This window comes from Misgurnus anguillicaudatus, chromosome 21 (genome assembly GCF_027580225.2).
Source record: "Misgurnus anguillicaudatus chromosome 21, ASM2758022v2, whole genome shotgun sequence".
NCBI lineage: Eukaryota > Metazoa > Chordata > Actinopteri > Cypriniformes > Cobitidae > Misgurnus > Misgurnus anguillicaudatus.
Genome location: NC_073357.2, coordinates 56,042,110 through 56,069,769, shown reverse-complemented (window position 1 = coordinate 56,069,769; position 27,660 = coordinate 56,042,110). Strand labels below are relative to the sequence as shown.

At 36.8% G+C, this 27,660-nt stretch overlaps 1 protein-coding gene across 2 annotated transcripts in view; it reads right to left on the bottom strand.

Annotated features, from left to right (window-relative positions):
• Positions 1-877: 877 nt before the first annotated feature.
• tpcn2 (two pore segment channel 2) overlaps positions 878-27,660 on the bottom strand; it is a 32,667-nt gene continuing 5,884 nt past the window's right edge. Inside the window, exons 4-26 of one of the 2 annotated variants that reach the window (XR_008646724.2) lie at positions 25,064-25,241; positions 24,753-24,869; positions 23,586-23,692; positions 23,354-23,426; positions 17,554-17,653; positions 16,907-16,972; positions 16,758-16,822; positions 16,545-16,654; positions 15,434-15,515; positions 15,271-15,357; positions 13,590-13,709; positions 12,814-12,873; positions 12,493-12,621; positions 12,296-12,345; positions 11,076-11,175; positions 10,780-10,851; positions 10,628-10,701; positions 8,495-8,600; positions 6,734-6,816; positions 6,564-6,645; positions 6,337-6,428; positions 1,045-1,224; positions 878-1,011 (exon numbers count right to left, since the gene is read on the bottom strand). Coding sequence is in view for 1 of the 2 variants with exons in the window: in XM_055214362.2 (XP_055070337.2) it covers positions 1,146-1,224; positions 6,337-6,428; positions 6,564-6,645; positions 6,734-6,816; positions 8,495-8,600; positions 10,628-10,701; positions 10,780-10,851; positions 11,076-11,175; positions 12,296-12,345; positions 12,493-12,621; positions 12,814-12,873; positions 13,590-13,709; positions 15,271-15,357; positions 15,434-15,515; positions 16,545-16,654; positions 16,758-16,822; positions 16,907-16,972; positions 17,554-17,653; positions 23,354-23,426; positions 23,586-23,692; positions 24,753-24,869; positions 25,064-25,241 (2,032 nt within the window). In the remaining variant the exon portion in view is untranslated. Of the gene's footprint in view, positions 1,225-6,336; positions 6,429-6,563; positions 6,646-6,733; positions 6,817-8,494; positions 8,601-10,627; positions 10,702-10,779; positions 10,852-11,075; positions 11,176-12,295; positions 12,346-12,492; positions 12,622-12,813; positions 12,874-13,589; positions 13,710-15,270; positions 15,358-15,433; positions 15,516-16,544; positions 16,655-16,757; positions 16,823-16,906; positions 16,973-17,553; positions 17,654-23,353; positions 23,427-23,585; positions 23,693-24,752; positions 24,870-25,063; positions 25,242-27,660 lie in introns of both variants that reach the window. The other variant, XM_055214362.2, reaches the window with a different exon arrangement.

Sequence of the window (27,660 nt, the reverse complement as noted above, 5' to 3'; positions counted from 1 at the left end):
TTTTTCCCAGCCAAAATATAAATTTGTTTAAAATGTAAGTATAAAATGTATAACTATGAATAAAATATCAAATTATAAGTATATTTTTGCTGTTGAAAATATATTTATTTTTAATCTTTTCAAACTTGTTATGTTTGCAGGATTGTAACATACAAAGTTTTTCATTCAATGCAGCGTGCATATAAATGCTTTAAAATACATTTATTTTTAAAATATATTTCAAAATGGCCAAATAATATATTGGTGAAAAATACATTTTTGTAAACATATTTCAAAATATATTTCAGTAAATAATATTTCTTGGCCTTTTTTGAAATATATTAAAAATTATGTTTGAAAATATATATTTTTTGCCGTATGTAGTTTTTACAAAAAGACCTTTTACTGGTATGAACCTTGAAACAAAACAATGACACTCATATATTTTAAGATAGTGTATGTTAGCACAAGCTGTTTTCGGGGACTAGACTAAACCCTTGTCTGCGAAACCACCCCTTATAATTTTACCACAGATTAATTTTTTGCTGTATGATTGTACCAGGTTTAAAACTGACTCTTCTGTAGTTACATCGTGTACTAAGACCGACGGAAAAATAAAAGTGGTGATTTTCTTGGCAGATATGACTAGGAACTATACTCTCATTCTGGCGTCTTAGTACATGATGTAACTACAGAAGAGTCAAGTTTTAAATAGGAAAATAATCGAAAACTCTTCGGTTCTTTTTTAGCGCGATGCTAATGGTCTAATCAGATTCAATGAATTATGCTAAGCTATGCTAAAAGTGGTACAGCCAGACCCGGAGATCAGCTGAATGGATTCCAAAACGGTAAAAATCAAATGTTTAACTCTAGGGGAGCTGGAAAATGAGCCTATTAAAAAAAAAGTGGAGGGTCCCTTTAAGTCTTTATCTAAAGTCTCACGAAAAACCGCTGTTCTTCTAAACATGAAAACACACACATCCTTTCTTCGGCTGAACTGAAAGAACACAGATCCCATAATGGAAAACAGGCCTTCAGAAATTGATGGATTAGTAAACACGAGGCCTTCTCAATCCTAGAGGATTCTGGATGTTTTGCCACAATTATGTCATTGTATGTATTAAAGACATCACGTGAGGTGAAGATAAGGGTGTATGAGCTTAGGGTCACCAGGTGAGGTGGAGATGAGGGTGTTGTTGTAGTTGTGCTAGTAATTCTTCCTCTGTTGGCTCTTGGACATGCTCTCTATAGATAGAAGAGGAAAAAAAGACAATTTTGTGAAGAACAATACTGTAAGATAAATCAACAAGCACAACATAAAAATCCATGCATTGCATTGGGAGAGCAAAAGGTTATGAGTACAAAGGGGAAACTTTCCTCTTTTGTAACTCATCCGTTTAAATTATATTAAGCCTTAAAGTTCTGCATTATAAAGGGCAGGACCATTTGAGTGACAGGTAAATTGTCGCTGCTGTCACTCCGGTCGAGCTAGTTGTTGATTTCAACAACCAGGACCACCAACGTCCCGGTTCTTTGCCGATTTTTCGTTATCCAGGAGAGACGCGCTGCCAAGATGCCGACGGCAGGCTCCGCCTACTATGGGCTTCAGAAATGCTCTTTACAAACCTACGGGTGACGTCACGGACACTACGTCCATATTTATTTCAATGCACAGTGTATTTATGTTAATTTTATGCAATAAAAAAATTACATTTGCACCATTTTTATGAAAGTTAAGACTGAATGGATGTGAAAATGTTAAAGGAATAGTCTACTCATTTTCAATATTAAAATATGTTATTACCTTAACTAAGAATTGTTGATACATCCCTCTATCATCTGTGTGCGTGCACATAAGCGCTGGAGCGTGCTGCGACGCTTCGATAGCATTTAGCTTAGCCCCATTCATTCAATGGTACCATTTAGAGATAAAGTTAGAAGTGACCAAACACATCAACGTTTTTCCTATTTAAGACGAGTAGTTATACGAGCAAGTTTGGTGGTACAAAATAAAACGTGGCGCTTTTCCAAGCGGATTTAAAAGAGGAAATATATTTTGTGGCGTGGTAGCACTTGTGGGAGTGCTTTGACTCGGCGCAGTAACAACCTCCCTCTCCCATGATGAGAGTGAGAAGGGGAGCGGAAATTTCAGGCGAGTCGAAGTACTCCCAAAAGTGCTATTACGCCATAAAATATAGTTCCTCTTTTAAATCCGCTTAGAAAAGCGCTACGTTTTGTTTTGTGCCACCAAACTTGCTCGTATAACTACTCGTCTTAAATAGGAAAAACGTTGATGTGTTTGGTCACTTCTAACTTTATCTCTAAATGGTACCATTGAATGAATGGGGCTAAGCTAAATGCTATTGAAGTGTCGCAGCGCGCTCCAGCGCTTACGTGCACGCACACAGATGATAGAGGGATGTATCAACAATTCTTAGTTAAGGTAATAACATATTTTAATATTGAAAATGAGTAGACTATTCCTTTAAATGGTGTTACCGCCAATTGTGCCAAAGAATGAGAAATATTAAATATTTTATCCACCTTGATGGCATGTAAGCGTAAATAATAATTCAAAATATAATTTCTAAATGCACATTTTAAGTTTTTGTAATATTTGTCCTGACATATACTGAAAACAGCTCTGTTTTTAAATAATCTTTGACAAATGATGTAAAAATGTATGTAAAAAAATCATATTACACCAAACTTGATGATTATATTTTATTCCACATTTGGACGTCACGGACACTACGTCCATATTTTTAACAGTCTATGGTTCGAACCCAGGGAACACACATGCTAAAAATTATTTACTGTATACCTTGTAATGCAATAATGCAAGATGCATTAATGTAAATGTAAACACACCAATTCCACCAAAAGCAAATCATGACCCATAGTTTAAAAAAGTGAAGAAAACATTTACATTTATGCATTTGGCAAATGCTTTTATCCAAAGCAACGGTGCATTTCTACTGTATTTATGCATGTCATCAGTATTGTTACGGGTAAATCCAGGTAAGACAGGATGCGGATCCAAATGCAGTGAGTTTTATTAAAAATAACAACAAACAAACGAAAACATAGCAGGTAGTCAAACAAGGAACCAAGAACACGGAACACGAAAACACCATAACATCAAATAACGATCGACATCAGACACTGGAAACACTAGGCTTAAATACACAGAGTAATCAGGGAAAACAAGACACACCTGGGGAACAATCATCACACGGGCCAATGAACAAAAGAACTACAAAGAACTACAGACATGGATGACACAGACATGACTTCAAAATAAGAGTACAAGACAGGGTACACAGACAGAGTTCATAACATAGCCCCCCCTCAAAGGGCGGCTTCCAGACGCCCCCCAGAAAACCCCAAAGTACAACAGTCTAGGAGGGCGGTGGCATGGAGGTGGACCCGGGGGAGGGATGGTGGGCCAAGGCCATGAAAGTCCAAGGGCCAGGGCGGAGCCGTAGGCAAAGACAGGGACCACGGCGGAGCCGCGGGCGGAGGCTGGAGCCAGGGCGGAGCCGCGGGCGGAGGCTGGAGCCAGGGCGGAGCCGCGGGCGGAGGCTGGAGCCAGGGCGGAGCCGCGGGCGGAGGCTGGAGCCAGGGCGGAGTCGCGGGCGGAGGCTGGAGCCAGGGCGGAGCCGTAGGCGGAGACAGGGACCAAGGAGGAGCCGCAGGCGGAGACAGGGACCAAGGAGGAGCCGCAGGCGGAGACAGGGACCAAGGAGGAGCCGCAGGCGGAGACAGGGACCAAGGAGGAGCCGCAGGCGGAGACAGGGACCAAGGAGGAGCCGCAGGCGGAGACAGGGACCAAGGAGGAGCCGCAGGCGGAGACAGGGACCAAGGAGGAGCCGCAGGCGGAGACAGGGACCAAGGAGGAGCCGCAGGCGGAGACAGGGACCAAGGAGGAGCCGGCAGAACTGGCAACCAGGGCGGAGCCGGCAGAGCGGGAACCCAGGGCGGAGCCGGCAGAGCGGGAACCCAGGGCGGAGCCGGCAGAGCGGGAAGCCAGGGCGGAGCCGGCAGGGCGGGAAGCCAGGGCGGAGCCGGCAGGGCGGGAAGCCAGGGCGGAGCCGGCAGGGCGGGAAGCCAGGGCGGAGCCGGAGACCAGAGAGGGACTGGATACCAGGGTGGTGCTGGTGGTATCATGAACCTGGGTAGAAGAGAACAGAGAGAGGCCCTCTGGGCCTGGTTAGACAGGGCAGTGAGTTCACATATTGACATCTCAGACCAGACAGTGAGGGCAAAGAGCTTGGGGACAGTCATCTTGGGACATGCAGAGAGTTCAGCACTGGCCATAGTCTTGGTGACGACAAAGAGTCTCTGGGGCATCGCGGTGACCACACTAGCTGACCAATGGGGCTCAGATGACTCACTCGGCTCAGATGACTCACTCGGCTCAGATGACTCACTCGGCTCAGATGACTCACTCGGCTCAGATGACTCACTCGGCTCAGATGACTCACTCGGCTCAGATGACTCACTCGGCTCAGATGACTCACTCGGCTCAGATGACTCACTCGGCTCAGGGGAATCAGAAGACTCACTCGGCTCAGGGGAATCAGAAGACTCACTCGGCTCAGGGGAATCAGAAGACTCACTCGGCTCAGGGGAATCAGAAGACTCACTCGGCTCAGGGGAATCAGAAGACTCACTCGGCTCAGGGGAATCAGAAGACTCACTCAGCTCAGGGGAATCAGAAGACTTAGGGAACTCAGAAGATTCAAGGGACTTAGAAGATTCAGGGGACTCGGGGAACTCAGAAGATTCAGTGGACTTGGGAGATTCACTCGGCTCAGAGGACTCGGGAGATTCACTCGGCTCAGAGGACTCGGGAGATTCACTCGGCTCAGAGGACTCGGGAGATTCACTCGGCTCAGAGGACTCGGGAGATTCACTCGGCTCAGAGGACTCGGGAGATTCACTCGGCTCAGAGGACTCGGGAGATTCACTCGGCTCAGAGGACTCGGGAGATTCACTCGGCTCAGAGGACTCGGGAGATTCACTCGGCTCAGAGGACTCGGGAGATTCACTCGGCTCAGAGGACTCGTGTTCATGAGTCTGGTTGACCTGCCGTTGAACTGGTGAGCCACACACTGAAAAAACATAGCACAATGCCAGTGCTAACATTGACGATTCACACAGATTAAAAAGTTTTAGGAGCTCCGAGGCCTTCAGTGAATCAATGGGCACAAACAGTTTCAAGAGCTCTGTAGCTGTCTCATGTGATGTAACACACCTGCTGGCCGATGATTCACTTGGGGATCTGCTCGGGGACGATTCACTCGGAGATTGACTCAGGGAAGATTCACTCAGAGATTTACACAGGGAAAACTCACTCAGAGATTTACACAGGGAAGATTCACTCAGGAAAGATTCACTCGGAGATTCACTTGGGAAAGATTCACTCGGGAAAGACTCACTCGGGGATTCACTCGGGGATTCACTCGGGGATTCACTCGAGGACGCACTCGAAGACAAACTCGAGGACTCACTCGGGGATTCACTCGGGGATTCACTCGGAGATTCACTTGGGAAAGATTCACTCGAGAGAACGAGCGGTCCAGGGATTCTGGTCGCTCGGACAGTGATCAGCGGGTAATCCAACACACTGGAGATTAAGCAGCCGACCCGGGCTTTCACGGGATGAACCGGATAACCTGGTGACTTGTGCACCGGCTCAGACACGGCGGAAGTCATCTTGTGAGCGGGGTCGGACAAAACACAGGGAAACCTTGGAAGCACGAGGGGAAACACACAGGGGAGCGAGGAATTGCTGCTGGATCCTTAATGGTCGATCGTTCTGTTACGGGTAAATCCAACAAGACAGGATGCGGATCCAAATGCAGTGAGTTTTATTAAAAATAACAACAAACAAACAAAAACATAGCAGGTAGTCAAACAAGGAACCAAGAACACGGAACACGAAAACACCATAACATCAAATAACGATCGACATCAGACACTGGAAACACTAGGCTTAAATACACAGAGTAATCAGGGAAAACAAGACACACCTGGGGAACAATCATCACACGGACCAATGAACAAAAGAACTACAAAGAACTACAGACATGGATGACACAGACATGACTTCAAAATAAGAGTACAAGACAGGGTACACAGACAGAGTTCATAACAAGTATATGTATTCGCTGGGATCAAACCCATGACCTTTTGCACTTCAAATTTCAATGATCTACCAAATGAGCCACAGAAAGATTTTCAGCTTTAAATGAGAACTTATGCTGCACTTGTGTGACCGCAAAAATCACAACACAATGCAAAATGAGAGTAAATCACAGTCCTGTTTATTGCTCAAAATTAAATTCATACCTGAACATGAGCTGAACGGTGCTTTGATATGCGATCATCTCCACTTCCGCAACAGACAGCGTGTTACTTCTGTCCCACTTATATGTGAAGTTCTGGACACAATGTATAACAGTGAGATGTAGGAATTCATTGATTATTTATTTCATCACTAAACATCAGTATTGTTTCTAAAGTACCGACTTACCATCAAACATATAATTATTTACAATAAAAGATCTACATCATACCTCCAAAATGAGGGCCACAAACAGGTTGACCCACATAACTGAAGACGTCAACCACCAGGCCACAAAGTACACCAAAGACCACCTGACAAGAGAGGATTGGGGTATGAGGTTACAAAATCCCACCCATCCAAAACAAACAATGGCATGTGTGTTGATGGAGCTGCTCTTACTCTGTAGTATATCTGGTGTATGCCTCTGTGAAGACATGCCAGTTATTCACAACCATGATGTTATACAGCAGGACCAAAGAGGACTGAAAGAGACAGAATTTGACAACATTTATGTTCATGCATTTTGCAGATGTGTTCATCCAAAGCGACTTGCATTACAAGACACATATGCATAAGTAAAGGGGAGATTCTCGCTCAAATTAAGACTTATGAGGTGTCATGAAACATTTTGATAAAAAAAGTAAATGCTATTAAATAAGAAGCATACAATAACAAACATCTCTTCATGTACTATTTTGCACATGATTTCACATGAATACAAACCAATTTTGTTGATTTTCCACATTTATGGGGAAATTTTTCATTACCGCAACATGTCTATGACTGGATTTGGGTTCTTTGACATGAAAATATTTATAATTAAAAAATCTAAAAAATAAAAAGCTTTAGTGCATGTTATACTATAAACATTTACAGTACAGAAACATGTGGTATTTGGTGATCATTGCTAAATGTAGAGACAATAATAAGGAATATAAATGTGTCCAAGAAAAAATTTCTCATCCTCCGCAACAAATTTCAATCAATGTTTAAGCCCTCAAGGAACTAACTTTTAACAAAAAAACATTATTTACTGTGACACTCAAGATGGCTACCTGGTAAGCAGTTCTTATTTTTTCTCTCCAGATAAAAGTTGAAGTTTAGTTTGTCATAGATAACTTTTAAGTTCTCATTACCGAAACATGAGTTTGTAAATGCATATATTTAATGTAATATCATGTGTACACGAGGGTCCGCGTACAGTGCGCTTGACATCATTTTTTGACTTTTTCATCAGATTTTTGAAACCCATATCAATATAATGATAATTTTTGTTAATAATAATAATCTAAAAAAAAAATTGTAAATATTTGTTTAGTCCTCTAAAAATAATGGTTATAGTAAGTTCATACCTTAATCTTATTTGTGCAAAAAAATTGGCTTCAAGGGCTTTTCTGATGCTGGACACCTTCTAAATCTGGATTTCGTGAGAATCACCCAAATGTGTTTTCTTGGTGATCAAACTTAACGGCATTGTACATGTATATTGCATTGGTGTATGTTTAGATACAGTATCTTTTTTACTTCATAGCATTGCAACCGAAACAAATATCCTTCAACAACTAAGCCATTAAACAATGTCAAAGCTCACAATCTTTAATATTCCTATTACTAAAGCACTCATTATAAGACCATTTAAATATGATACATAATGCCAGCCGATCCATTAAAGGAATAGTGCACCCAAAATTTTCATTTTCTCATCCTCATGTTGTTCTAAACCGGTATAAGATTTTTTATTTTGAACACAAAAGAAGATATTTTGATAAATGATGGTAAGCACACAGCTTCTGTATCCATTAACTTCCATAGTAGGAAAACAAATATTATAGAAGTATTGTGATAAATTATGAAGAAGATATTTTGATAAATGATGTAAGCACACAGTAGTTGGTACCCATTGAATTCCATCTTATTTTTTTTCATACTATGGAAGTAAATCAGCTGTGTGCTTACCATCATTTACAAAATAAAAAAAAACATAAAGATTAAGAACAACATGAGGATGAGAAAATGATGACAGAATGAACTATCCCTTTAAAAGTTAGATTTTGTTGGAAAGCTTTTGGATGCAATATAGCTCAAATGATGAATGGTCATGTGGAAGAAAAGTGCATCATGGGAAGAAAAGCCAAGATGATTATTCTCTGGGAAACTTACAGCGAAATCATCAAAGTTGTTTGGCCAGTATTCCAGCTGTTCGTAAGAGCCACAACTCATGGTGTAGGCACCAGTGAGGTTCACAATACTGGAGTTATAGATCACACTGAGAAAAGAGGTTTAGATTCAATTGAGATTCATGACATATTGAGTAACAACACAATTCATGAACTGTAATGCACAACATTTGCATCACATGAGAATCTTTATCTAGTAATACTGTACATCATCAGTAGTGTTCAAGTACTTGATACCGGTCTTAAAACCAAATTTTTGGATGATCTAGGTCTTGTCTCGGTCTTGACTTCACTTGGACTTGGTCTTGTCTCGGTCCCTTACTAAAGGGCAAAGTATAGTCTATTTCTTATGTGTACACGAGGGTCCGCGTACAGTGCGCTTGACATCATTTTTGTCATCAGAAGACTTTTCATCAGATTTTTGAAACCCGGCATACATTATACGCTTCGGTCATGTTTGGTCGAACGTCTGTGTACACGTACGAGTCAAATAAACTATACTTTTTAAGGTTGTGCGTTCGATTGTGCGTGCACGTTTGCATATATGTAAAAACTGAGTCCATTGAATAAAACATTTCATAAAAAGCAACATTGGTTTCTTTATTTACAGCTATCAACACTACGCCATCTGCTACATGCTTCACATGCGCACACACATATACTGTATGCTTACAACAGGTTGCCATTAACATTATCATTATCATTACACTCCAGGCTTTAGACGACTTAGTTTTTATTTTAAGACGGGACAAGACCACAGCTGTGGAGAAGTTGCAGGCTGATTTATTTGTTAACATCACTAATGTGATTAAATAAAAAAACATCCTGCTTCAAAATCAATCAATGACGACTTATTTGATTTCTTTTGTTAGTCATTGGATCAGAAATAATTTTTAAATATTTTTCTGGATTTTAAAATATATTAAGTTTTAACCTTCATATATTTATATATATTTCAAAATGCATTTCTAATTTTACAACACATACGACAAAAAATTTAAATTTTTACTGGCCAAAATAAATTTTTTGTTTAAAATGTAAGCGTAAAATGCATAAGTATGAATAAGATATAAAATTATAAGTTTATTTTTGCGGTTTAAAATATATTAAATTTGAATATTTTCAAAGTTGTTATGTTTGCAGTTTTGTAACATACAAAGTTTTTCTTCCAATGCAACATGAATATAAATGCTTTAAAATATATATATTTTTTAAATATATTTCAAAATATACAAAAACGGCCAAAGAATGTATTGGTGAAAAATACATTTTGAAATAAATGGGAGTTTGGGTTAAAAATGGCAGGCAACAAAATACAAAAGCCCAAAAAATTCAAGATATGATTGCAAAAAGTGCTTAAATGAGATCTTAATATTTATTTTATAACATCTGATATAATTAAAGGTGCATTGTGCAACTTTTAGAAAGATCTCTTGACAGAAATGCAATATTATATACATAACTATATTATCACTGGTGTATAAAGACCTTAAATAATGAACTGTGTTGTTTTTATTACCTTAGGATGAGCCGTTTTTATCTACATACGCCGCAGGTCCCCTTACATGGAAGTTGCTATTTCGTGCCGACATGTTTTTAAAGTAGCCCTAAATAAACAAACTTCTCTTTAGAGCGCATTTCATCACTACGCTGTCTTAGACGATGACATGTTTGTCCTCTCTGTGTGCTTCGAAAGTGAGGAGTGAGCTGTGGACTAAGCCATTGCAATTCAGAATCTCACCACTAGATGCCGCTAAAATCTACACGCAGCGCCATCATCACAAGAGCAAAAGTGCTGTTTTATGAAATTGTGTCTAAAATGTCACTTAATATTAACTTCTTGTTAATGTTTATGTAAAATCACTATTTCGGCCTTGAAAATATAAAAAAAAGAAATCCATATCGTCCACTTAGTGTTTGTATTTGTTTGCTCAAAATCTATACATAAAATTTACCCCTGCATTTACTTTAATTATGGCATCTTGGCCTGTCTGGTCTTATCATCAGGTCTTAAGCCCTCAAAGTCTTGGTTTTGTCTTGGTCTCGGTTTAGGCAGTCTTGACTACAACACTTAATCATCAGACTTCATCTTTCACTGGATGTTAATAAAAGGTACCTCATGTTTGATGGGGCGGTTATAGCACCCTGGAAAAGCCAGATACCAAAAACTGCATACACATAGTAAACCACCTGGATCAGACAGGACACAGATGTTAGGAAACTGAGATCACAACCAAGAAGTGACACAAATACTGAGTCGGCTCTCACCAATAAAATTCCAGCAAATGCCCGTAAGTTTTTCACCAGGTCCACAAGAGTGCTGGCCACTACAGCCATCAACTAAAGTGAAAACAATCAATGAATTTAATGAATTATATTTTTGTGAAAACTTTAATATTAAATAAGATCATGTCCAAGTATGAAATCAAACGCTCCAAATCTCAACATTAGATTCTGAGACTTTAGCATGGATTTAAAAGACACAGGGTCACATATCACCTGAACAAAAATATAAATTGTGGACTTCATGTGTGTGTGTTGTTACTATGATTCGTATTGCCAACCTTGATTTCTGGAATTATCCTGAGGAAGCGGAAAACGATTAACATGTTGACCAGTCGCACCATCTCCCATAATGATATTAAATGCTTTGACCCCGAATCCCTGTCAGAATGACAAAAATCATCAGATCAAGTCATTGAAAGAACAACACGGGAGATGATTTGAGAAATCATTTCAACAATACTTCATATGTGACCCTGAAGCACAAAGTCAGTCTCATAAGTCACACGTGTGACGCGTATATTTGTTATTGTGATATTGTGATTAGTATATGTGATCCTGGATCAACATTTTTTGTTGGTTGTGGATCAACGTTTTAATCAAAGAAACCCCAGATTAGGCTAATCCAAACCCTAACCATTTTACCCCTCAAATTAATTGAAATAATAGTTTGAGAATAATGTTTTAAAAGCCCCTAACCCAATCCTGAATCTAACAATCTGTCAATTCCTCCAGAAAACAGCGTGAGGCGCACTTGAGAAATTTACATTTATTTCAGAAAGAAATCTTTTGGATTAGTTTAATGCGAAATTAGGACAAATAATTAACAGTATCGCTTTGTGGCAGCGCAGCACAAGAATTTTAAATTCATTTAGTATTTTAATTTTAATAAAAACCAGGGGACCCCCAATTTATATGTTTGTGCTTTATGGGGGTCCCTCAATGCTTGAGGTCCAGGACCACTCCAGCCCCCCCAATTCGAACACTGGATATTATGTAAAGATCATGGAAGATATTTTGTACATTTCCTACCATAAATATATAAAAAATATATTTTTGTGAGTGGATGCAGTTGCTAAGGCCTTCCTTTGGACAACTTTTAAGTCGAATTCCTCAAAATTGTAATATTTTTGCCCCCTCAGATTTCAGTTTTTCAAATAGTTACATCTTTGCCAAATATTGTCACATCATCACAAACCATACATCAATGGAAAGTAAAAGTAAATAACTTTTATGACGGATTTTGTGGTCCAGGGTCACATATAATACACTGAAAAAAATGATTCATTGAATTTAATAATTTTTTTAAGGTAAGTGGTTGCAATCAATTTATTTAAGCTACATTTAAACAAAAGTTTTATATTTTATTTTACGTTACTAATCATTTTTGTTTAAATGTAGCTTAAATAAATTGATTGCAACCACTTACCTTAAAAAAAACTGATTAAATTCAATGAATCATTTTTTTCAGTGTAGCACAAACTACACATACAGTACTCACACTTTTGAAAGAGAAATCCTGTATGTGATTAATATAGCAATCTGAATCGCCTGTCAAGAATAAAAGAATACAAAACCATCTTCAATAACCAAAATCATTTCTTTACCAACTTTAACTTTATCCTCTAGTAGTGAAACCTCTAGTAGGGTTTGATTTTGAATTAAATCACACGTATAAATTAATAAAAAATGTCTTACCAGCAGAACAACAGTAAGAACTCCATCAAAAACGTTACTTTTATAAGACAGGTAACCTCTCCAACCAAAAGCCAGTATTTTTAGTAACATCTCTATTAAATAGTACATGATGAAAACACAGTTGATGATCTAGAAGACAGAAAATATATTTGCATTATTCATTGATGCACTCTGTACTTTATATACGGATAGCATAAAGGTTTCATTGCTATTTAAAAAATTATCAAACATTATGTTAGACAATATACAGCAAGTGATAAAATTGTTTACACATAAACTAACCGATAACACCATTATGAAGCTGAAATGATGATACTGTACCTCCATGTAGTAGTAATTTCTCTCTGATGCAGATTTCTCTGAATCCAGAACCAACACAGTCTGCAGAAAGAAATCCAGAAGATATCAGAGAAGAACCTGAGCTATTTGTGTACTGTTTTATGCACGTGATGGACTGATGAAGCTATGAGGCTGTTGTTACATCTACTATCCACAAGATGTCCTCATTGCACGTTTATAAAACAAGAGCTCATTAGGTAAAGGTCCATTAATTAATGATTTTAATTTTTCAATTATTATCTGACTGTTAGCTGAATAGTTTAGATAAAATTGCCCTAGACCAGTGGTCTCCAACATGGTGCCCATGGCACCAGATTGCCCGCACAGAGTGTGTGAGGTGCCCGCCAAAGCACATTCTATTAATATTCTCAATTGTAATATTTATTTATTTATTACATATTTTGTATATTAGTCTGGCTTCTTTTATGTATGTTAACATTTTAAACAATGATAAAACATATCAACAAGTAAAATAAAATAAAATCAACAAGTAAAACTTTTTAAGTACACTATATCAAAATGTAGCCCTACTTTGTGGTAGCCCTTGCTCACAAAAATGCTGGAGACCCCTGGTCTAGACACTCCACATTATATCTTTATATTTTCACAAATAAAACAAATAATAAATTATTAATACATTTAATAAAAGTTACACATTTAATCATGCAATATATATATATATATATATATATTTTATCATTTCTTGATTGTCTTAATTAGTATATTTAGGATGGTGTTTGCGTTGATGTGTTTCTTACACAGATGCACATGACGTTTGCCAAAGCGACGACGTTTCCCAGTACAGTGATGTAGTAATGACTGTAGATCCGCTGGATTTGCTGCAGGACAGAGGAACTGTATTCGGGTTTCTGTGGATGCTGCACAAAAACACAAGACTAACCTGTTTATAACATTTACGGGAATCAATACCAAGTTTCTATGTAACCGGGTTATGCACAAAACTGCTGTCAATTGAAAAAATGTTTCCTAAAAAAACACAGATAGTAATCCATGATAGTTTATAATTCATGCTTTTTTGCATTTTGCATTAGCTATTTGTTGTGACAAATTAGTAAACTGCAGTTTGAATGAAAGAATAGGGAGCCAATTGTGACCCTGGACCACAAAATCAGTCATAAAGGTATTTTTTTAAAATTGAGATTTATACATCATCTGAAAGCTGAAAAAAAGCTTTCCATCAATGTATGGTTTGTTAGAATAGGACAAAATTTGGCCGAGATACAACTATTTGAAAATCTGAGGATGTAAATAATATATATATATATATATATATATATATATATATATATATATATATATATATATATATATATATATATATATATATATATATATATTTAGGAAATTGTCTTTAAAGATGTCCAAATGAAGTCCTTAGCAAAACATATTACTAACAATAAATAATTTTTTATTAGTGCTGTACATAGATGAATCTAGATTAATCTCATACAAAATAAAAGTATTTTTTGCATCACATGAGTTTGTGCTGTGTGTAATTATTATGTATATATAAATACACACACATTCGTGTATGTATTTAAGAAACATTTACATGTGTATATATATTTATTTATATTTTTATATATTCTATATTATATATAAATAAAAAAATATATATAAATAAAATATTTCTTAGATGTGTGTATATATATATATATATATATACACAGCACCAACTCATATATTAGGCAAAAAATTACTTTTATTTTGTATGAGATTAATCTAGATGAATCTATGCCCAGCCCTATTTTTATATATTTAAGGTAGGAAATTTACAAAATATCTTCATGGAACACGATCTTTATTTATTATCCTTATGATTTTAGGCAAAATAAAATTGATAATTTTGACCCATAAGACGTATTGTTAGCTATTGCTAAAAATATACCCGTGCAAGTTTTTTTTGGTCCGGGGTCACAATTCTTCAATTCTGAATTTTGTCAACCAGACAAAACATTTACTTTAAGTGTTCTTGTAAGTTCAAAAGTAATTGGTTAAATTCTCAGGGAGTGCACAAACTTATAAAAATATACCTTGTGTTACGTTGCTTTGTATAAATCTTGGGGCTGGGCAAAAAAAAATCGCCTGCATTTACTAGACAGAGCCGTATTTCACCGAGAAGCTAGGCGAATTCCGACGATTATGAACGTGATTTTGCAATCTTCTTGGTGAAATTTGGCTCTGTGTAGTAAATGCCCCTCTATCTAAAAGCCGGTTATGGCGATTTAATACTAATCAAGGAACCGGCTTTACTGAAGAGACACGAATGAGAATTGGAGAATCACAGATGATTTTTTTTGCCCAGCTCTTAGCTTGAAATGTAAATGACATCTACAAATTTACAGTAAATAATGTATTATCATGATATTCAGCCAACTGTGCAACTAATGCTTCTATACTGAAAAAGAGGAAGCAAACCTCTTTGATAAAATCTTTGTCGAGTTCGTTGAACAGGTTCTGGAAGGCCTCGCCGCTGATAAAGCCATCTGGAAACTGCTGAGCAGCCTGAGACACAAATACACTGTATGTCATGATCAGTGAGAACTCGAGTATAACAAACTGTTCTGAGATCTGTACTAACCTTAACGATGGCTGCTCTGTAGTAAGACTTCATATGAACTCTACCCATTACCTGCAGAAACATGGGAACGGCCACTCGCTCCCTGAGCAGTAACAGGAGAGGAAGTGATGTCACAAGGCATACAGTAAAACCCCACATTATAAAAACACTAATAGTGAACGGTTACGGATTTTTGCTCCAAGACCGAATCTTAAAGGGGGTGTTTAATGCTATTTCATGCATTCTGACGTATAAACTGTGTTTAAAGGGATAGTTCACCCAAAAATGAAAATAATGCCATTAATGACTCACCCTCATGTCGTCCAAACTCGTAAGACCTCCGTTCATCTTAGAAACACAGTTTAAGATGTTTTATATTTAGTCCGAGAGCTTGTTGACCCTTCATTGAAAATCTATGTATGGTATACTGTCCATGTCCAGAAAGGTAATAAAAACATCATCAAAGTAGTTCATGTGACATCAGTGGGTCAGTTAGAATGTGTTGAAGCATCGAAAATATATTTTGGTCCAAAACTAACGACTTTATTTAGCATTCTCTTTTCTTCCACGTCTGTTGTGAAGCGCATGCGCGAGACTAAAGTCACAAGACTGCAGTGAAGCGGATGACGTGTTATCCTCAGACATGTTTGCAAAGTTTTTTTTCCAAACTTGCAGCGTGCCTCTCCCTCAGACAGTAAACGAAGCCCAGGCGCACAAAAAAACAAACAGCTGGGGCGCACCAGATAACACGTCAGCAGCGTCACTGCAGTCATGTGACTTCACGCTTCACAACAGAGAAGAGAAGAGAATGCTGAATAAAGTCGTAATTTTTTTTATTTTGGACCAAAATGTACTTTAGATGCTTCAACACATTCTAACTGACCCACTGATGTCACATGGGCTACTTTGATGATGTTTTTATTACCTTTCTGGACATGGACAGTATACAGTAGCTAATATAAGACATCTTAAACTGTGAGGTCTTACGAGTTTGGAACGACATGAGGTCATTAATGACATTTTTTTAATTTTTGGGTGAACTATCCCTTTAAGAGTTGGATTCCTCGTGCTAATCATAAGCAAAGTGTCCAAAAAGCAGTTAGATGCATCAAGTTAGAAGATCTGATCTTACACATGGCCTTCGGATTGACTGCTGGTGTGTCCTCTCCCTGGACAGCACAACACCTCAAATGCAGCCCGGATACCCAGACGTCTCCTGATTATAGACGTCTGGACTGACATCTAAAACAAATGGGTGGAGATCCTAAAGTTAATCATTTAATGTTATTTTTAGTGCATTATTCAAAAAAATCATAAAAACAGTTTAATGGAGTAAGACACTCACCAGAAAATATCCCCTGAACTGGTTATAAATAATAGCCGTCATTAAATTCATCAACAAATATGTTCCTGGCATACACACAAAAACAAATCAATATCTAATGCATGCATGGGTCACATACTCTAAACTTAAATGATTGACATACAACTTACCGAACACACTAAACAGTATAAAAAATATAGAATAGGCACGGTTCAGGGAGTACGCAGGAATCATGGCTGTTAACAGAGGAAGAGATGATGAGTTATTACATTGTATCACATTAAATACAGGAAGGCCATAGATGTAACTTTACAGCTGTTATCTGTAAACACATTCAGGTACCTGTAAAAGTTCAACACGCTACTGTGAGAGATCACAAGACATCATGTGCTTTAAAGTTTAACCAAATGACTCACAGCTTCCACTGCGATGGACCAGAGGTGATGACACGCAGATTCGACACAGCAGTGGCAGAATGCGTCACTGAACTATATATGACTGTACACTGAGTCATTCAGAGACTCGCACCTCACACCCAACACGTCAAAGTTAAATGAAGAGTATATAGAGTATATTGTATGTGTATGTAGAGGTATATGTGTCTGTATGTATATGTGTATATGTGAGTGGGTATATGTATATTTGTATTTTATGAGTATTTGCTGTTTGTGGTGTAGGACTGGATAAAAGGATTGTGTATTGTTATGTGAGTTTTGTGTTATGTGTGGACCCCAGGAAGAGTAGCGGATGCATTTGTTGCATCAGCTAATGGGGATCCTAATAAAATAAAAAATAAAATAAAAAAATAAAGACGTACAGTCGGGATTATTGGCGGTCGTGAGAAGAACCAGCAGTGATGAGAGGGCCATTGGCATGTTTTTGAAGTATGTTTGCCACTCTCCGTTCTTCGTGGGGTCCTACAAAAAGATTCACATGAATACTGTTCAAATCCTTAAATTTAAAAGTATGTTCACAGTATAAAAATAGCTATAAAGATAACTTTAAAGTAAGGGTGTCACGATTTCGATTTTAAATCGAAATCGATCGAAATTAAGTCACAGCTCCGAACTTCGAAATAAAAAATGGGATCGTCGATGCTGCCACGCCCCCATTTCACGTCTGGTCGGCTTGGCAAGCGAGGAAAAAAACCCTCAGAGATGCCTTTAAAAACATCTGTCCAGCAGAAAGCGATCATATTTTAAACACGAGGGATGTAAGTTATTGCTAGTACAACTCCTTGAAATGCATATCATAAACAGGATTACGTGATCTGACTTTGGACAGAGCGCAGCTCTCTGCACGTGCGCGATAGTGAGGAAGGCGCAAAGATGCAGCGGGTTATATTTTAAACAAAAGGATAGTTTGCCTCAGCTTGCATGAAACGCATAAAACTGAACAAATACATAAGGATTACTACTTTAGTTTATGTTCAGACTTCGGACAGATGCGAGAGCGCATGCACACGTGAGACAGAGAGAAGCGCAGCTGCTTATGGTGCTGGATTTATTTCAGATGCTATGAGTCCAAGACACGCGCATTAAGTCCATGTGCATTAAGTCCATGTTAGAGATGCGCGGATGGACTATTATTTCATCCGCAACCGCATAACAAAACTCATCATCCGTCCACCATCCATCCGCACAGTTTCTAACCAGTTTTCAAAACCGCACCCGCCCGCCATCCGCTGACTGGGCGATGCAAGACGCTGCTGATGACAGCCGCGAGACTAGAAAGCTCTTAAATATCTGCAGTGAACTCCGTCTCCGATCGGCGCACATGGGACAAAAACAAATAAATAAATAGCCTAAATTAAACGCACAAATTACATAGCCTGCACTGGTGTCATCCTGATTTACCACTTTGTAAAATTTATTCCAGGCAACCCTTTTCTGACATTCTATTTCCTTTGTTTTTAATTCTCATTTTTTGAGTTTGCCACGTTCCTCCTTCGCTGGCGTTGATAAGAGCTGTGCCAAAATGCATCCTCAACGAATGGATCCTTAACAGCCGAGGATATCCCAAACAATTAAAAGCTTTATTAAATAAAAGTGTGTATTTATTAGAAAACTTTTTCTTGTCACTGTTTTAGTATTATAAGTTATGTTTTGTGTTAATATTATTCTGTTTATGTTGCGTATATTTCTAGGTTGATTATTTGATATGCTGTTGAATAGATTAATCTACATCAATGTGTCATATGTTCTAAAATAAATTAATATTTTTCTGATTACATATTTATTTTAATAAGTCAGAAATGTCTCCGCTGTTTTCTGCTGACAGGCGCGGTGGGCGCTACTGGGGGCGTGTGCAACAGGTGACGCAAATTTTGGGTCCTCAGAAGGCTAGACCGTCTCATTTCAGTTCTCTTCTTGAACTTCTGTGGCTGCCACTATGAAAGGCAGAGAGGTCGCATGCTTAGAAGGACACAGCTAATAACAAGCAGTCGACCGAATTTAATAATAAAAAAAAATTTGTCACGTCATCCGCCCGATCTGTGTGTGCAAGAAGCAATCCTCTCTCTACAAGCTCTCGCGTTAAGTGAAGCCCACAAACCCCCATGCGAGTTGTGCAATGTGCATGTTAATGTTAAAGTATTATAATAATAATAACAATAAATAATGGCATATAATTTTTGTCTAAATTATATGCCATATAAAAAATATGTAAAAATCGAGAATCGGATCGAATCGTGTCCTTAGAATCGAAAATGTAATCGAATCGAGGATTTGGAGAATCGTGACACCCCTACTTTAAAGTCACAAAGAAATTAAAATTAAAAACTTTTTTATATTGTGGTATTTTACAAATGACTCTGTGAGCTTCATTTAAAAAAATTATGTGTCCTCATAATCTTTAATAATAAAAAAAACGATTTCTCTTTACTTCGGGTCATGGAGTAAGGCAGGTGCGTGAGTCCCGGGAAAAGATCGCAGCGATTAGTAAAAAGCAACATGACCCAACTTCAAACAATCCAATCAACTCTCGATGGACGAATTCAAGTCCTACTTTTCATTTGGATATACGTCACAACGGGGTAAATAAGAAAATCGCTACTTCCATTTCATTGTGACTTTAACGATAATTATATTAGCATCTGCACCACTAGATGATAACATTATGTTTATTGTAAACATACATTGTAAACAAACTTTAATTGCATTGCTAAACCTGTGATGGTTTTCAGAACCGTAGAAACGTAAGCCATCAACATCTAATAATTTCTGCTTGTTCTCCCGACAGCATCAAGCTTCTCATGCTAAAACATTGACCCCAGAGGATCTTATGAAAACTTTACATTATTTTACTCAAAGTCAACGAAAATCGAGCGGGACCAAAACATTTAACATCTTATCGCTGTGAAAAATGTAAAGAGACGATGCAAGTATAACCGCAGCAAGTAAGTGTTTTGGTTAATGCCATTAATGTTTTTTTTTTTTGTCATTGTATACCACTAGTCAACTAAATAAATATAAAATGGTAAAGATGAATGCACATTTATACATTGATTTAATAGATTTATAGCATTTTGAAATAAAAAACTGTCATGGATTTATTGCATTTTGTGGAAGAAATAATTAGTTTTTATAATAAATCTTTGAAAATCAAGTTATGAATTTGAATTTTTTATGTTTTTATTACCTAAAGATGCTATGTGAAAGTTTGTAACAGAAAATAGTGGTTTTCATCTTGTCACTTTCTTGGAATAAAAAACACGTTTTTACCGAAATTTGTCAAAATGGATTTATTGCGTTTTGGAACCAAACTCTTCATATATATATATACGCATAGATACGTCATTAGCAGCTGCTTCTATGGGCTGCTATAAACAAGTCGTCAGCCATATTGGACCGGTCCAATGCCATACGTTAACTCTTTCCTGCCAGCATTTTTTGGAAAAGTTGCCCGCCAGCATTTTATGTGATTTTCACAAGTTTCATAAAATTCCTTTCATGAAAATTTTCTTCTTAAAATATATAAACATACAAATATAGCAAATGAAAATTTTCAAACAAACAATAAACAAACAAAAAATCGGTTTCATCCTATCTATATTTTTTATCTGCTGAAAAATTCTTAAAGATTGGTATTTGTCTTTAAAAAAATTTTTTTTTAAGCAGAAATCTAAAAAATTGCATCCTTGTGAAGGAATTTTGTTAGAGATCAGATTCAGAATGACTATCAAAACATACACAGAGATTAAAATTTGTAAATAGTTTTTTTGCTTCATTTTTTATAAATTAATAATCTCGGTATTACCGTACAGATTAACATAAAAAAATCAGGAACACGTTTTTTTTTTAATGCAAATGTTTTCTCTTAATTGACGAGATAATGGCGCGGAAAAATTAACCAGTACCTGGGATTCCAACGCCATGATTATATGCGCATTTTGAAGTATCACATAAGAAACGAATGATGGAAACACCAAATTTCAAATACAAATCCCTTAATTTGCAAAAATGTTTTTGATTCATGCGAAAAAGAGTAAATGCGACTAATGGGAAATGGAAACGCATCTGCAGAACAAATTCTGATCATCTAGCTGTATCAGCTGACGTTGTCTTTCCCATATTTGGGGTTCGACGACATCGTAATGCCCTTGCTGTTAGTGCCGGCATCAAAAATTCAGCTTTTCTTCCTTTGTGCAAGCTTCACTGCTAGTAATTTTTTTTTATTTTAAATTTATTTATGCCCTGTCTTTATTTTCTAAGCGTGCTTTATTTTATTTACTGTTAGTTACTAGGTTACCAATACCATCGTCATTCACTCTAACAACTTGATGGAAACGCACCTAATTCACTTTTTTTTTTGAGGGAATTTTGAAAAGATTCGCTTCACATTTGAATGAAAACCCAGCTAGTGTTGTGTGTGTGTTGTGTTTTGTGAGTGACATTAACAACTAGACAATTCCAAAATGGCCGGCGCGTCTACTTAAATGAAGCGGTGGAATGACATATCTATGTATATATATATCTATGATTGTAAGCTTGTACGCCACAGTTTCACATGGATTTTGAATGGCTATCAATGTTTAAAAGATCATCAGCTATTTTAAAAGTGATATCAACGTGACTAAGCTATAGAGTGACGCAGGGATGATGTATTTTTGTAGGCTAACCCTGAAGTTAGCGGGCTTATTCATGTTTCCTATAGACTTTTGAATTACAGCAAAAAATAAGCTCTGTGTTTAAAGGAACAATGTGTAGTTTTTTTTGTATTTTATTAGTCAAAATCAATGTCTTCATTCATAAATGTCCTCATTGGTGTTAAATGACCTCTGCCAATGATTTTGACTTTTTTTTTGTAAGCTTCAAATTCCTTCTCTTTATTTATGTTGGATGGGTAAGTCCAAGAAGGCTTCCATGTCGTTCCGCTATACTGATAAACTATAATAGCAGAGAGGGATAAAAAGCACTAGCCTACCAACACGTTTACACAACGCTTTTACGTTCAGAACACGTGAAACAGCTGAAACGGACAAGGAGATCAGTGAGTACATAACGGCTACCATATTTGCAACACCCATTTGGAAAAGCGAGGCGCTAGAGAGCACTATTCATTTGAATGCAAAATACAAATCCTACTTACTGTCGCTTTAACAAAAGTTAAAGAGACTTACATGTCTTGTCCAACAAGTTAGACTTTATAAATAACCATAACTTTAATGAATTTTAAAGTCAAAATTTGGGTTTTGTATTTCTAGTAAAGCATTTACACTTTAGAAAAATGCATACATTTTCATCTGTGAAGATTAACTTGCTGGTCATAAACTTTTTTTAAACACAGAGCTTATTTTTGCGATACTCCAAAAGTCGATGGGAAAAATGCATAGTTTTTTTTTGCCAGGGAACCAGTTGACTTACAGGTTGACCTACACTATCTTTATAGTCAATTTTTATCAGTATTATTGTTGGCGTGAACAGGTCTTTATTCTACACTCTTAAAAAAAAGGTTCTTCACAGTGATGCCATAGAAAAATAATTTAACGTTATCAAAGAACCATTCAGTCAAATTTTCTTTAAAGAATGATTTCTTTCGTACACTTTTATAATCTAAAGAAGCCTTTAGATGGAACAGAAAGGTTTTTTTATTAAACCATTCAGTCTGAAATGATTCCTCCATAGCAGGGGTGCCCAAACTTTTCCTTATAATTTTCTAATATTTAAAAAAATAAATAAGCAAACATTACTCTGTTTTTGCATAACTAATGCATTTTTATATTTTCAAAGGGAACTGTTGTAAAAAAAAATCATTTTGCCAAGCATTTTCCTTTTGTCTGTGTGCCACTGCCTCGACCTCTCCATTATTAGCCTATAGTACCTGCATAGTAGTATATAGTACCTATAGTTTGTTAAGTTTCGTGAGATTGCGTGTATATAAAAAAATCACTTTAATTCCTTGCACTTAAATTTCATTCCTTGCATTTCAATTAACATTTTTTGTGATGCGTAAATAAAACAAAAGAACATATAAAAGTCATTGTGGCCAACTTTGGGCACCTCTGCTCTATGGCATCGTGAAGCACATTTATTTTTAAGGGTGCAAGTAGCAAAAATGTTATATTTAAAAAAAAAAATAGAGTGAGAAATAAAAATAAGAGTGTGATCAATTATTACATCTGATTTAGAAAACATCAGCATTCCAATCATAGTGAATAAACAGAGATGCAGGGCCAGAAGCAGAAGGACGCTGAAATGGACAAGAGGAAAAAAATGTTTATTTCACAACCTTCAAATTACAGTATCAACATTGCAGTATCAACATTCCACACATACCGAGAAGTGAAAATATTGACCAAGGTTGGAATGAAATTGAACAAAACCCCTCTCATAAAGATGAACTGTTTACCTTGCAATTTCTGGAAGAGTCTTTTTTAAACTTTTTAGAGTTTTCTTCATGAGGGAAGAGTTTTGCAGGAGGAAAAACGGCCGTATCAATCTCCTGACCCTTAAACCCTGTGGGTCACATGACAGTGTGACATCAATCAGTCTGACACTTTACAATAAGGTTGTATTTGTTAACATTGGTAAAATAATTAGGTAACATTTAAGGATTATTCCACTTTCATTAAAAAATTCTGATTATTAATCTAACGTGTGACCTTTGACGTGATTACGCAATACGTAAGGTCATGCTGGGGCGGCTAGTGCAAGACGAGAAGTTGTGGTTTAAAAGTACATATTTTTGGCGATAAAGACAATTGTTTCGCTAGATAAGACACTTACAGTAGGCATCGGTTAGGATTGTTAGTAGCCCTTTGAAGGTGCAATTTTTAACTGCACTGAACTGTAAACTGTTGAGGTCCACTAAAGTCCACTATAAGGAGAAATATCCTGTAATGTTTCCCTCAAAAAACATAATTTCTTCTCACCTGAACAAAGAAAGACATCAACATCTTGGATGACATGGGGGTGAGTAAATTATCGGGATTTTTTAAATAAAAGTGGAGTAATCCTTTAACTAACAATGAACAATACTTCTACACCATTTATTAATCTTGATTGATTTTTTTTTAGCATATACTAATATATTATAAAAATTAAAAGTTGTAACTGTTAACATTAGTTAATGCACTACAAACTAACATGAACTCTATTGGCATTAAAGGCGGGGTGCATGATCTCTGAAAGCCAATGTTGACATTTGATATCACCTAAACAAACACGCACCTACCCCAATAGAATCTGGACCTTCTTTTGATAGACCCGCCCTACACATACGCAACCCAGGCAACGATGTCTGTTAGTATACAAACCCCTTACTGCTGATTGGCTACAAGTGTGCTTTGATGCTCGGCCCGACTCCAAAGTGTTTTTCAAAAATCATGCACACCGCCTTTAACCAACTTTAACAAAGATTAATAAATGCTGAACTATATTGTTCATTGTTAGTTCATGTTAGCTAAGGCATTTACTAATGTTAACAAATACAACATTTGTAATGTGTTACCCAATATTCAGTATATAGGGGTTGAAATTCCAAAAAATCAGTTTTGGGGGGTTTAGTCAAACTCACCTCATTGCACATCATGCTAATACTCAACACCCAATCAATAACTGATGCTGAAATGACTATTACGTAGCCAATTAGCCATTTGTTCGCACGAAACTCCTCCCATCCAATCAGATAGCCCTTCAAAACAAAAAGCAGACCTTTAATTATGATATAATACTGAGCAAGCTTTGGTTTATATAATAATTGGTTTATTATAATACTATTATACTATTATTACATATGCTACTTTAAATATTGCAGTAAGATTGACTATGGAAATGCTAATTGAAACCATACAATTAAATTCAATGTGCACATCTCTATTCTTCTACCTTCACAGTGACATCCAGGATGAAGATACAAAGGCAAACCAACTCAATAGACTCAGTCAATCCACACGGAGGCTGCCATGGCTCAGGTTTGAAACGTAAGTCAGATGTATAGGTCAGAGAGGAGGGTTTCTCAATGAAGGCCAGAGCCAGCACAACAGCAATGGTGAAGCCCAGACCCCTTCAAGAAAGCACTTTTTAATGTCAAATATGTGTCTATAGATTGACAGAAACTTTCAGTCCTGTACATAAAAAGGCTAAAATACATTCAATTTTATTTTATAGTGCTTTCCACATTTTTGATTGTTGCAAAGCAGCTTTACAGGAAATACTTTGTGACAATAACAGACCCAGAACACACCTCTCAAAAACAAACATCACATTTACAGTAATGCACTTACATTTGGGCAAGACTGGGATAGCGTTTATATAGTTTCAGAAGCTACAAGACTTAACATGAGATTAGTGTGACAGAATCACTTACTAATCTGGTCTGTGTGCTATAATCTAGTCTTTTAACTGCATTCTCGCCATATTAAGCCGGCAAACCCTGTACTTTGGCATAATACATGCAATTAGGGACATTGTGTAACCAGAGGCATCCTGCCCATTGAAACTTTTTTGATTTGTGAGCCAAATGGAGTTTGCATGCAAACTTAAAATCAATTAAGCATCTTTTAATCTGTTACTTTGTTTCATGGGCAATATATGATCAGTTCTTCACATTTCGCTGTTTTAATCACACACTTCAATCTGGACGCAATGAATTACTAATGAATTATACAAAACCAGACGCAACAATGACGTTGTTACCACGTATGCAAAGGTCAAAGTCCATTTCTTAATGTTTATATCTAGAATCACTCCTGAAAAGGGCATGAAGTTACAAAAGTACTCTGACGTCAAATATGATGCAAGAATGCATTCCTAAAATAGTTTTATATAAATATGTTGGTAACACTAAGTTCCCACATCTTACTTAACTTCAAATTCAAGGACTTTCCAGGTCCAATACCCTCAAATTCAAGGACTTTATGTGGGGACACATTTCAAGTGAAAGCAAGGTTACAATGTGTTACCTTTAAAGATACATTGTTACAGTTCCCTTTCGAGGGAACTTGCGCTGCGTCGCTGCGGTGACACTTTGTGGACGCCTCCAAGGGTAAGTGCGTCTGAATGTGTATATCAAATTCAACCAATGGTGAGACATAACGACAAAAACAGGGTGACGCGGGAGCCAGGAAGTTTATCGCTATCTGAAATATTACCAAAGGCGGCATTACTGGGACGCAGGAAGTATGGCAAGGGAGACGCAGCGCCTCGTTCCCTTCTCAGGGAACAACAGTAACATACGTAACCCGAGACATTTGTGTCAAACACAACTATGCAAAAAAGCATTTTGGTATGAATCAACATTTGAATACAGAAGATATAAACATTTAGCACGCGTGCTTAAAAAGTCTATTTTTTATGATATTATCCTACACTAAACAGAGAATAGTATAGATATTTTCCAGAAAACTTCTTGCATAAAATAGATTCAAGCACTTTCAATGACCTGTATCTACAGTATGTATGTATATTTTCAAAAACTTCCCAGGGCCTTGAATTTTTTCCCCCAGATTCACAAACTTTCAAAGATTTCAAGGACCTGTGGGAACCCTGTATATAAATATATGTAAATATGTTGGTAACAATAAGGTTGTATTGGTTAATAATTAGTTACTGCATTAGATAAAATGAACTAACAATGTTAATACTTCTACAGCATTTATTAATCTTAGTTCATGTGAATTTCAGCATTAACTAATACATTTATAAAACCAGGCATTATAGACCGTTTCATGGGGCGCACGTTTGGTGATCTGGTCTGAACTTTACTTCCGGTTTCTTTTTGTTTAATGGTCTGACTAGTCGCAGAAACTGAACTCTTAAACAAATAACTCGTTGAAAATAGAAAGGTTTTGGGTTCGTATGTAATCTACGTGTTGTTTATTTTGCTTGCTATATAAATAAACTACTTCAAAAGGACTTTGTTGTAATTTATTTTTCGCTGACTTTACCGGAAGTTACGTGAGGACCACGAAAGCCGCTTGTTTGTGTTGTTACTGCTCAACCGTCTATAGCTTGCACCATGCACTAACATGAACAAACGTATTTGCATTAACAAGAATGAATACGTGTTGAAAAACTATATTGTTCACTGTTAGTACATGTTAATTAATGCATTTATCAATGTTTTCTTTAGTGTAAAGTGTTACCAATTATATTATGTTAATAGGCTAGTAATTAAAAACGATATGCTTTCAATGCAATTAAATAAACAATAAAACGAAAATATGTCGATTACCGCAGGTTTCTTTTTATTCACTGTTTTTACTGTGTTGATCATTACCGCCCATCACAGACGTGACTGTTGAGCGCATGAGCTTTTCATTAATGTGTAAAATAGCAATAAAATAATTCTTAAATGTTTCTCTTTTTGTCTGTGTAGTCTATAAGAATATAGTGTATAAAAGGTTTTGATGTTTAATTTAGGTTAATAATTATGATTACAGTATGAAGGGTAGCTGTACACAGTGTGCTCCCTTAAAACATTT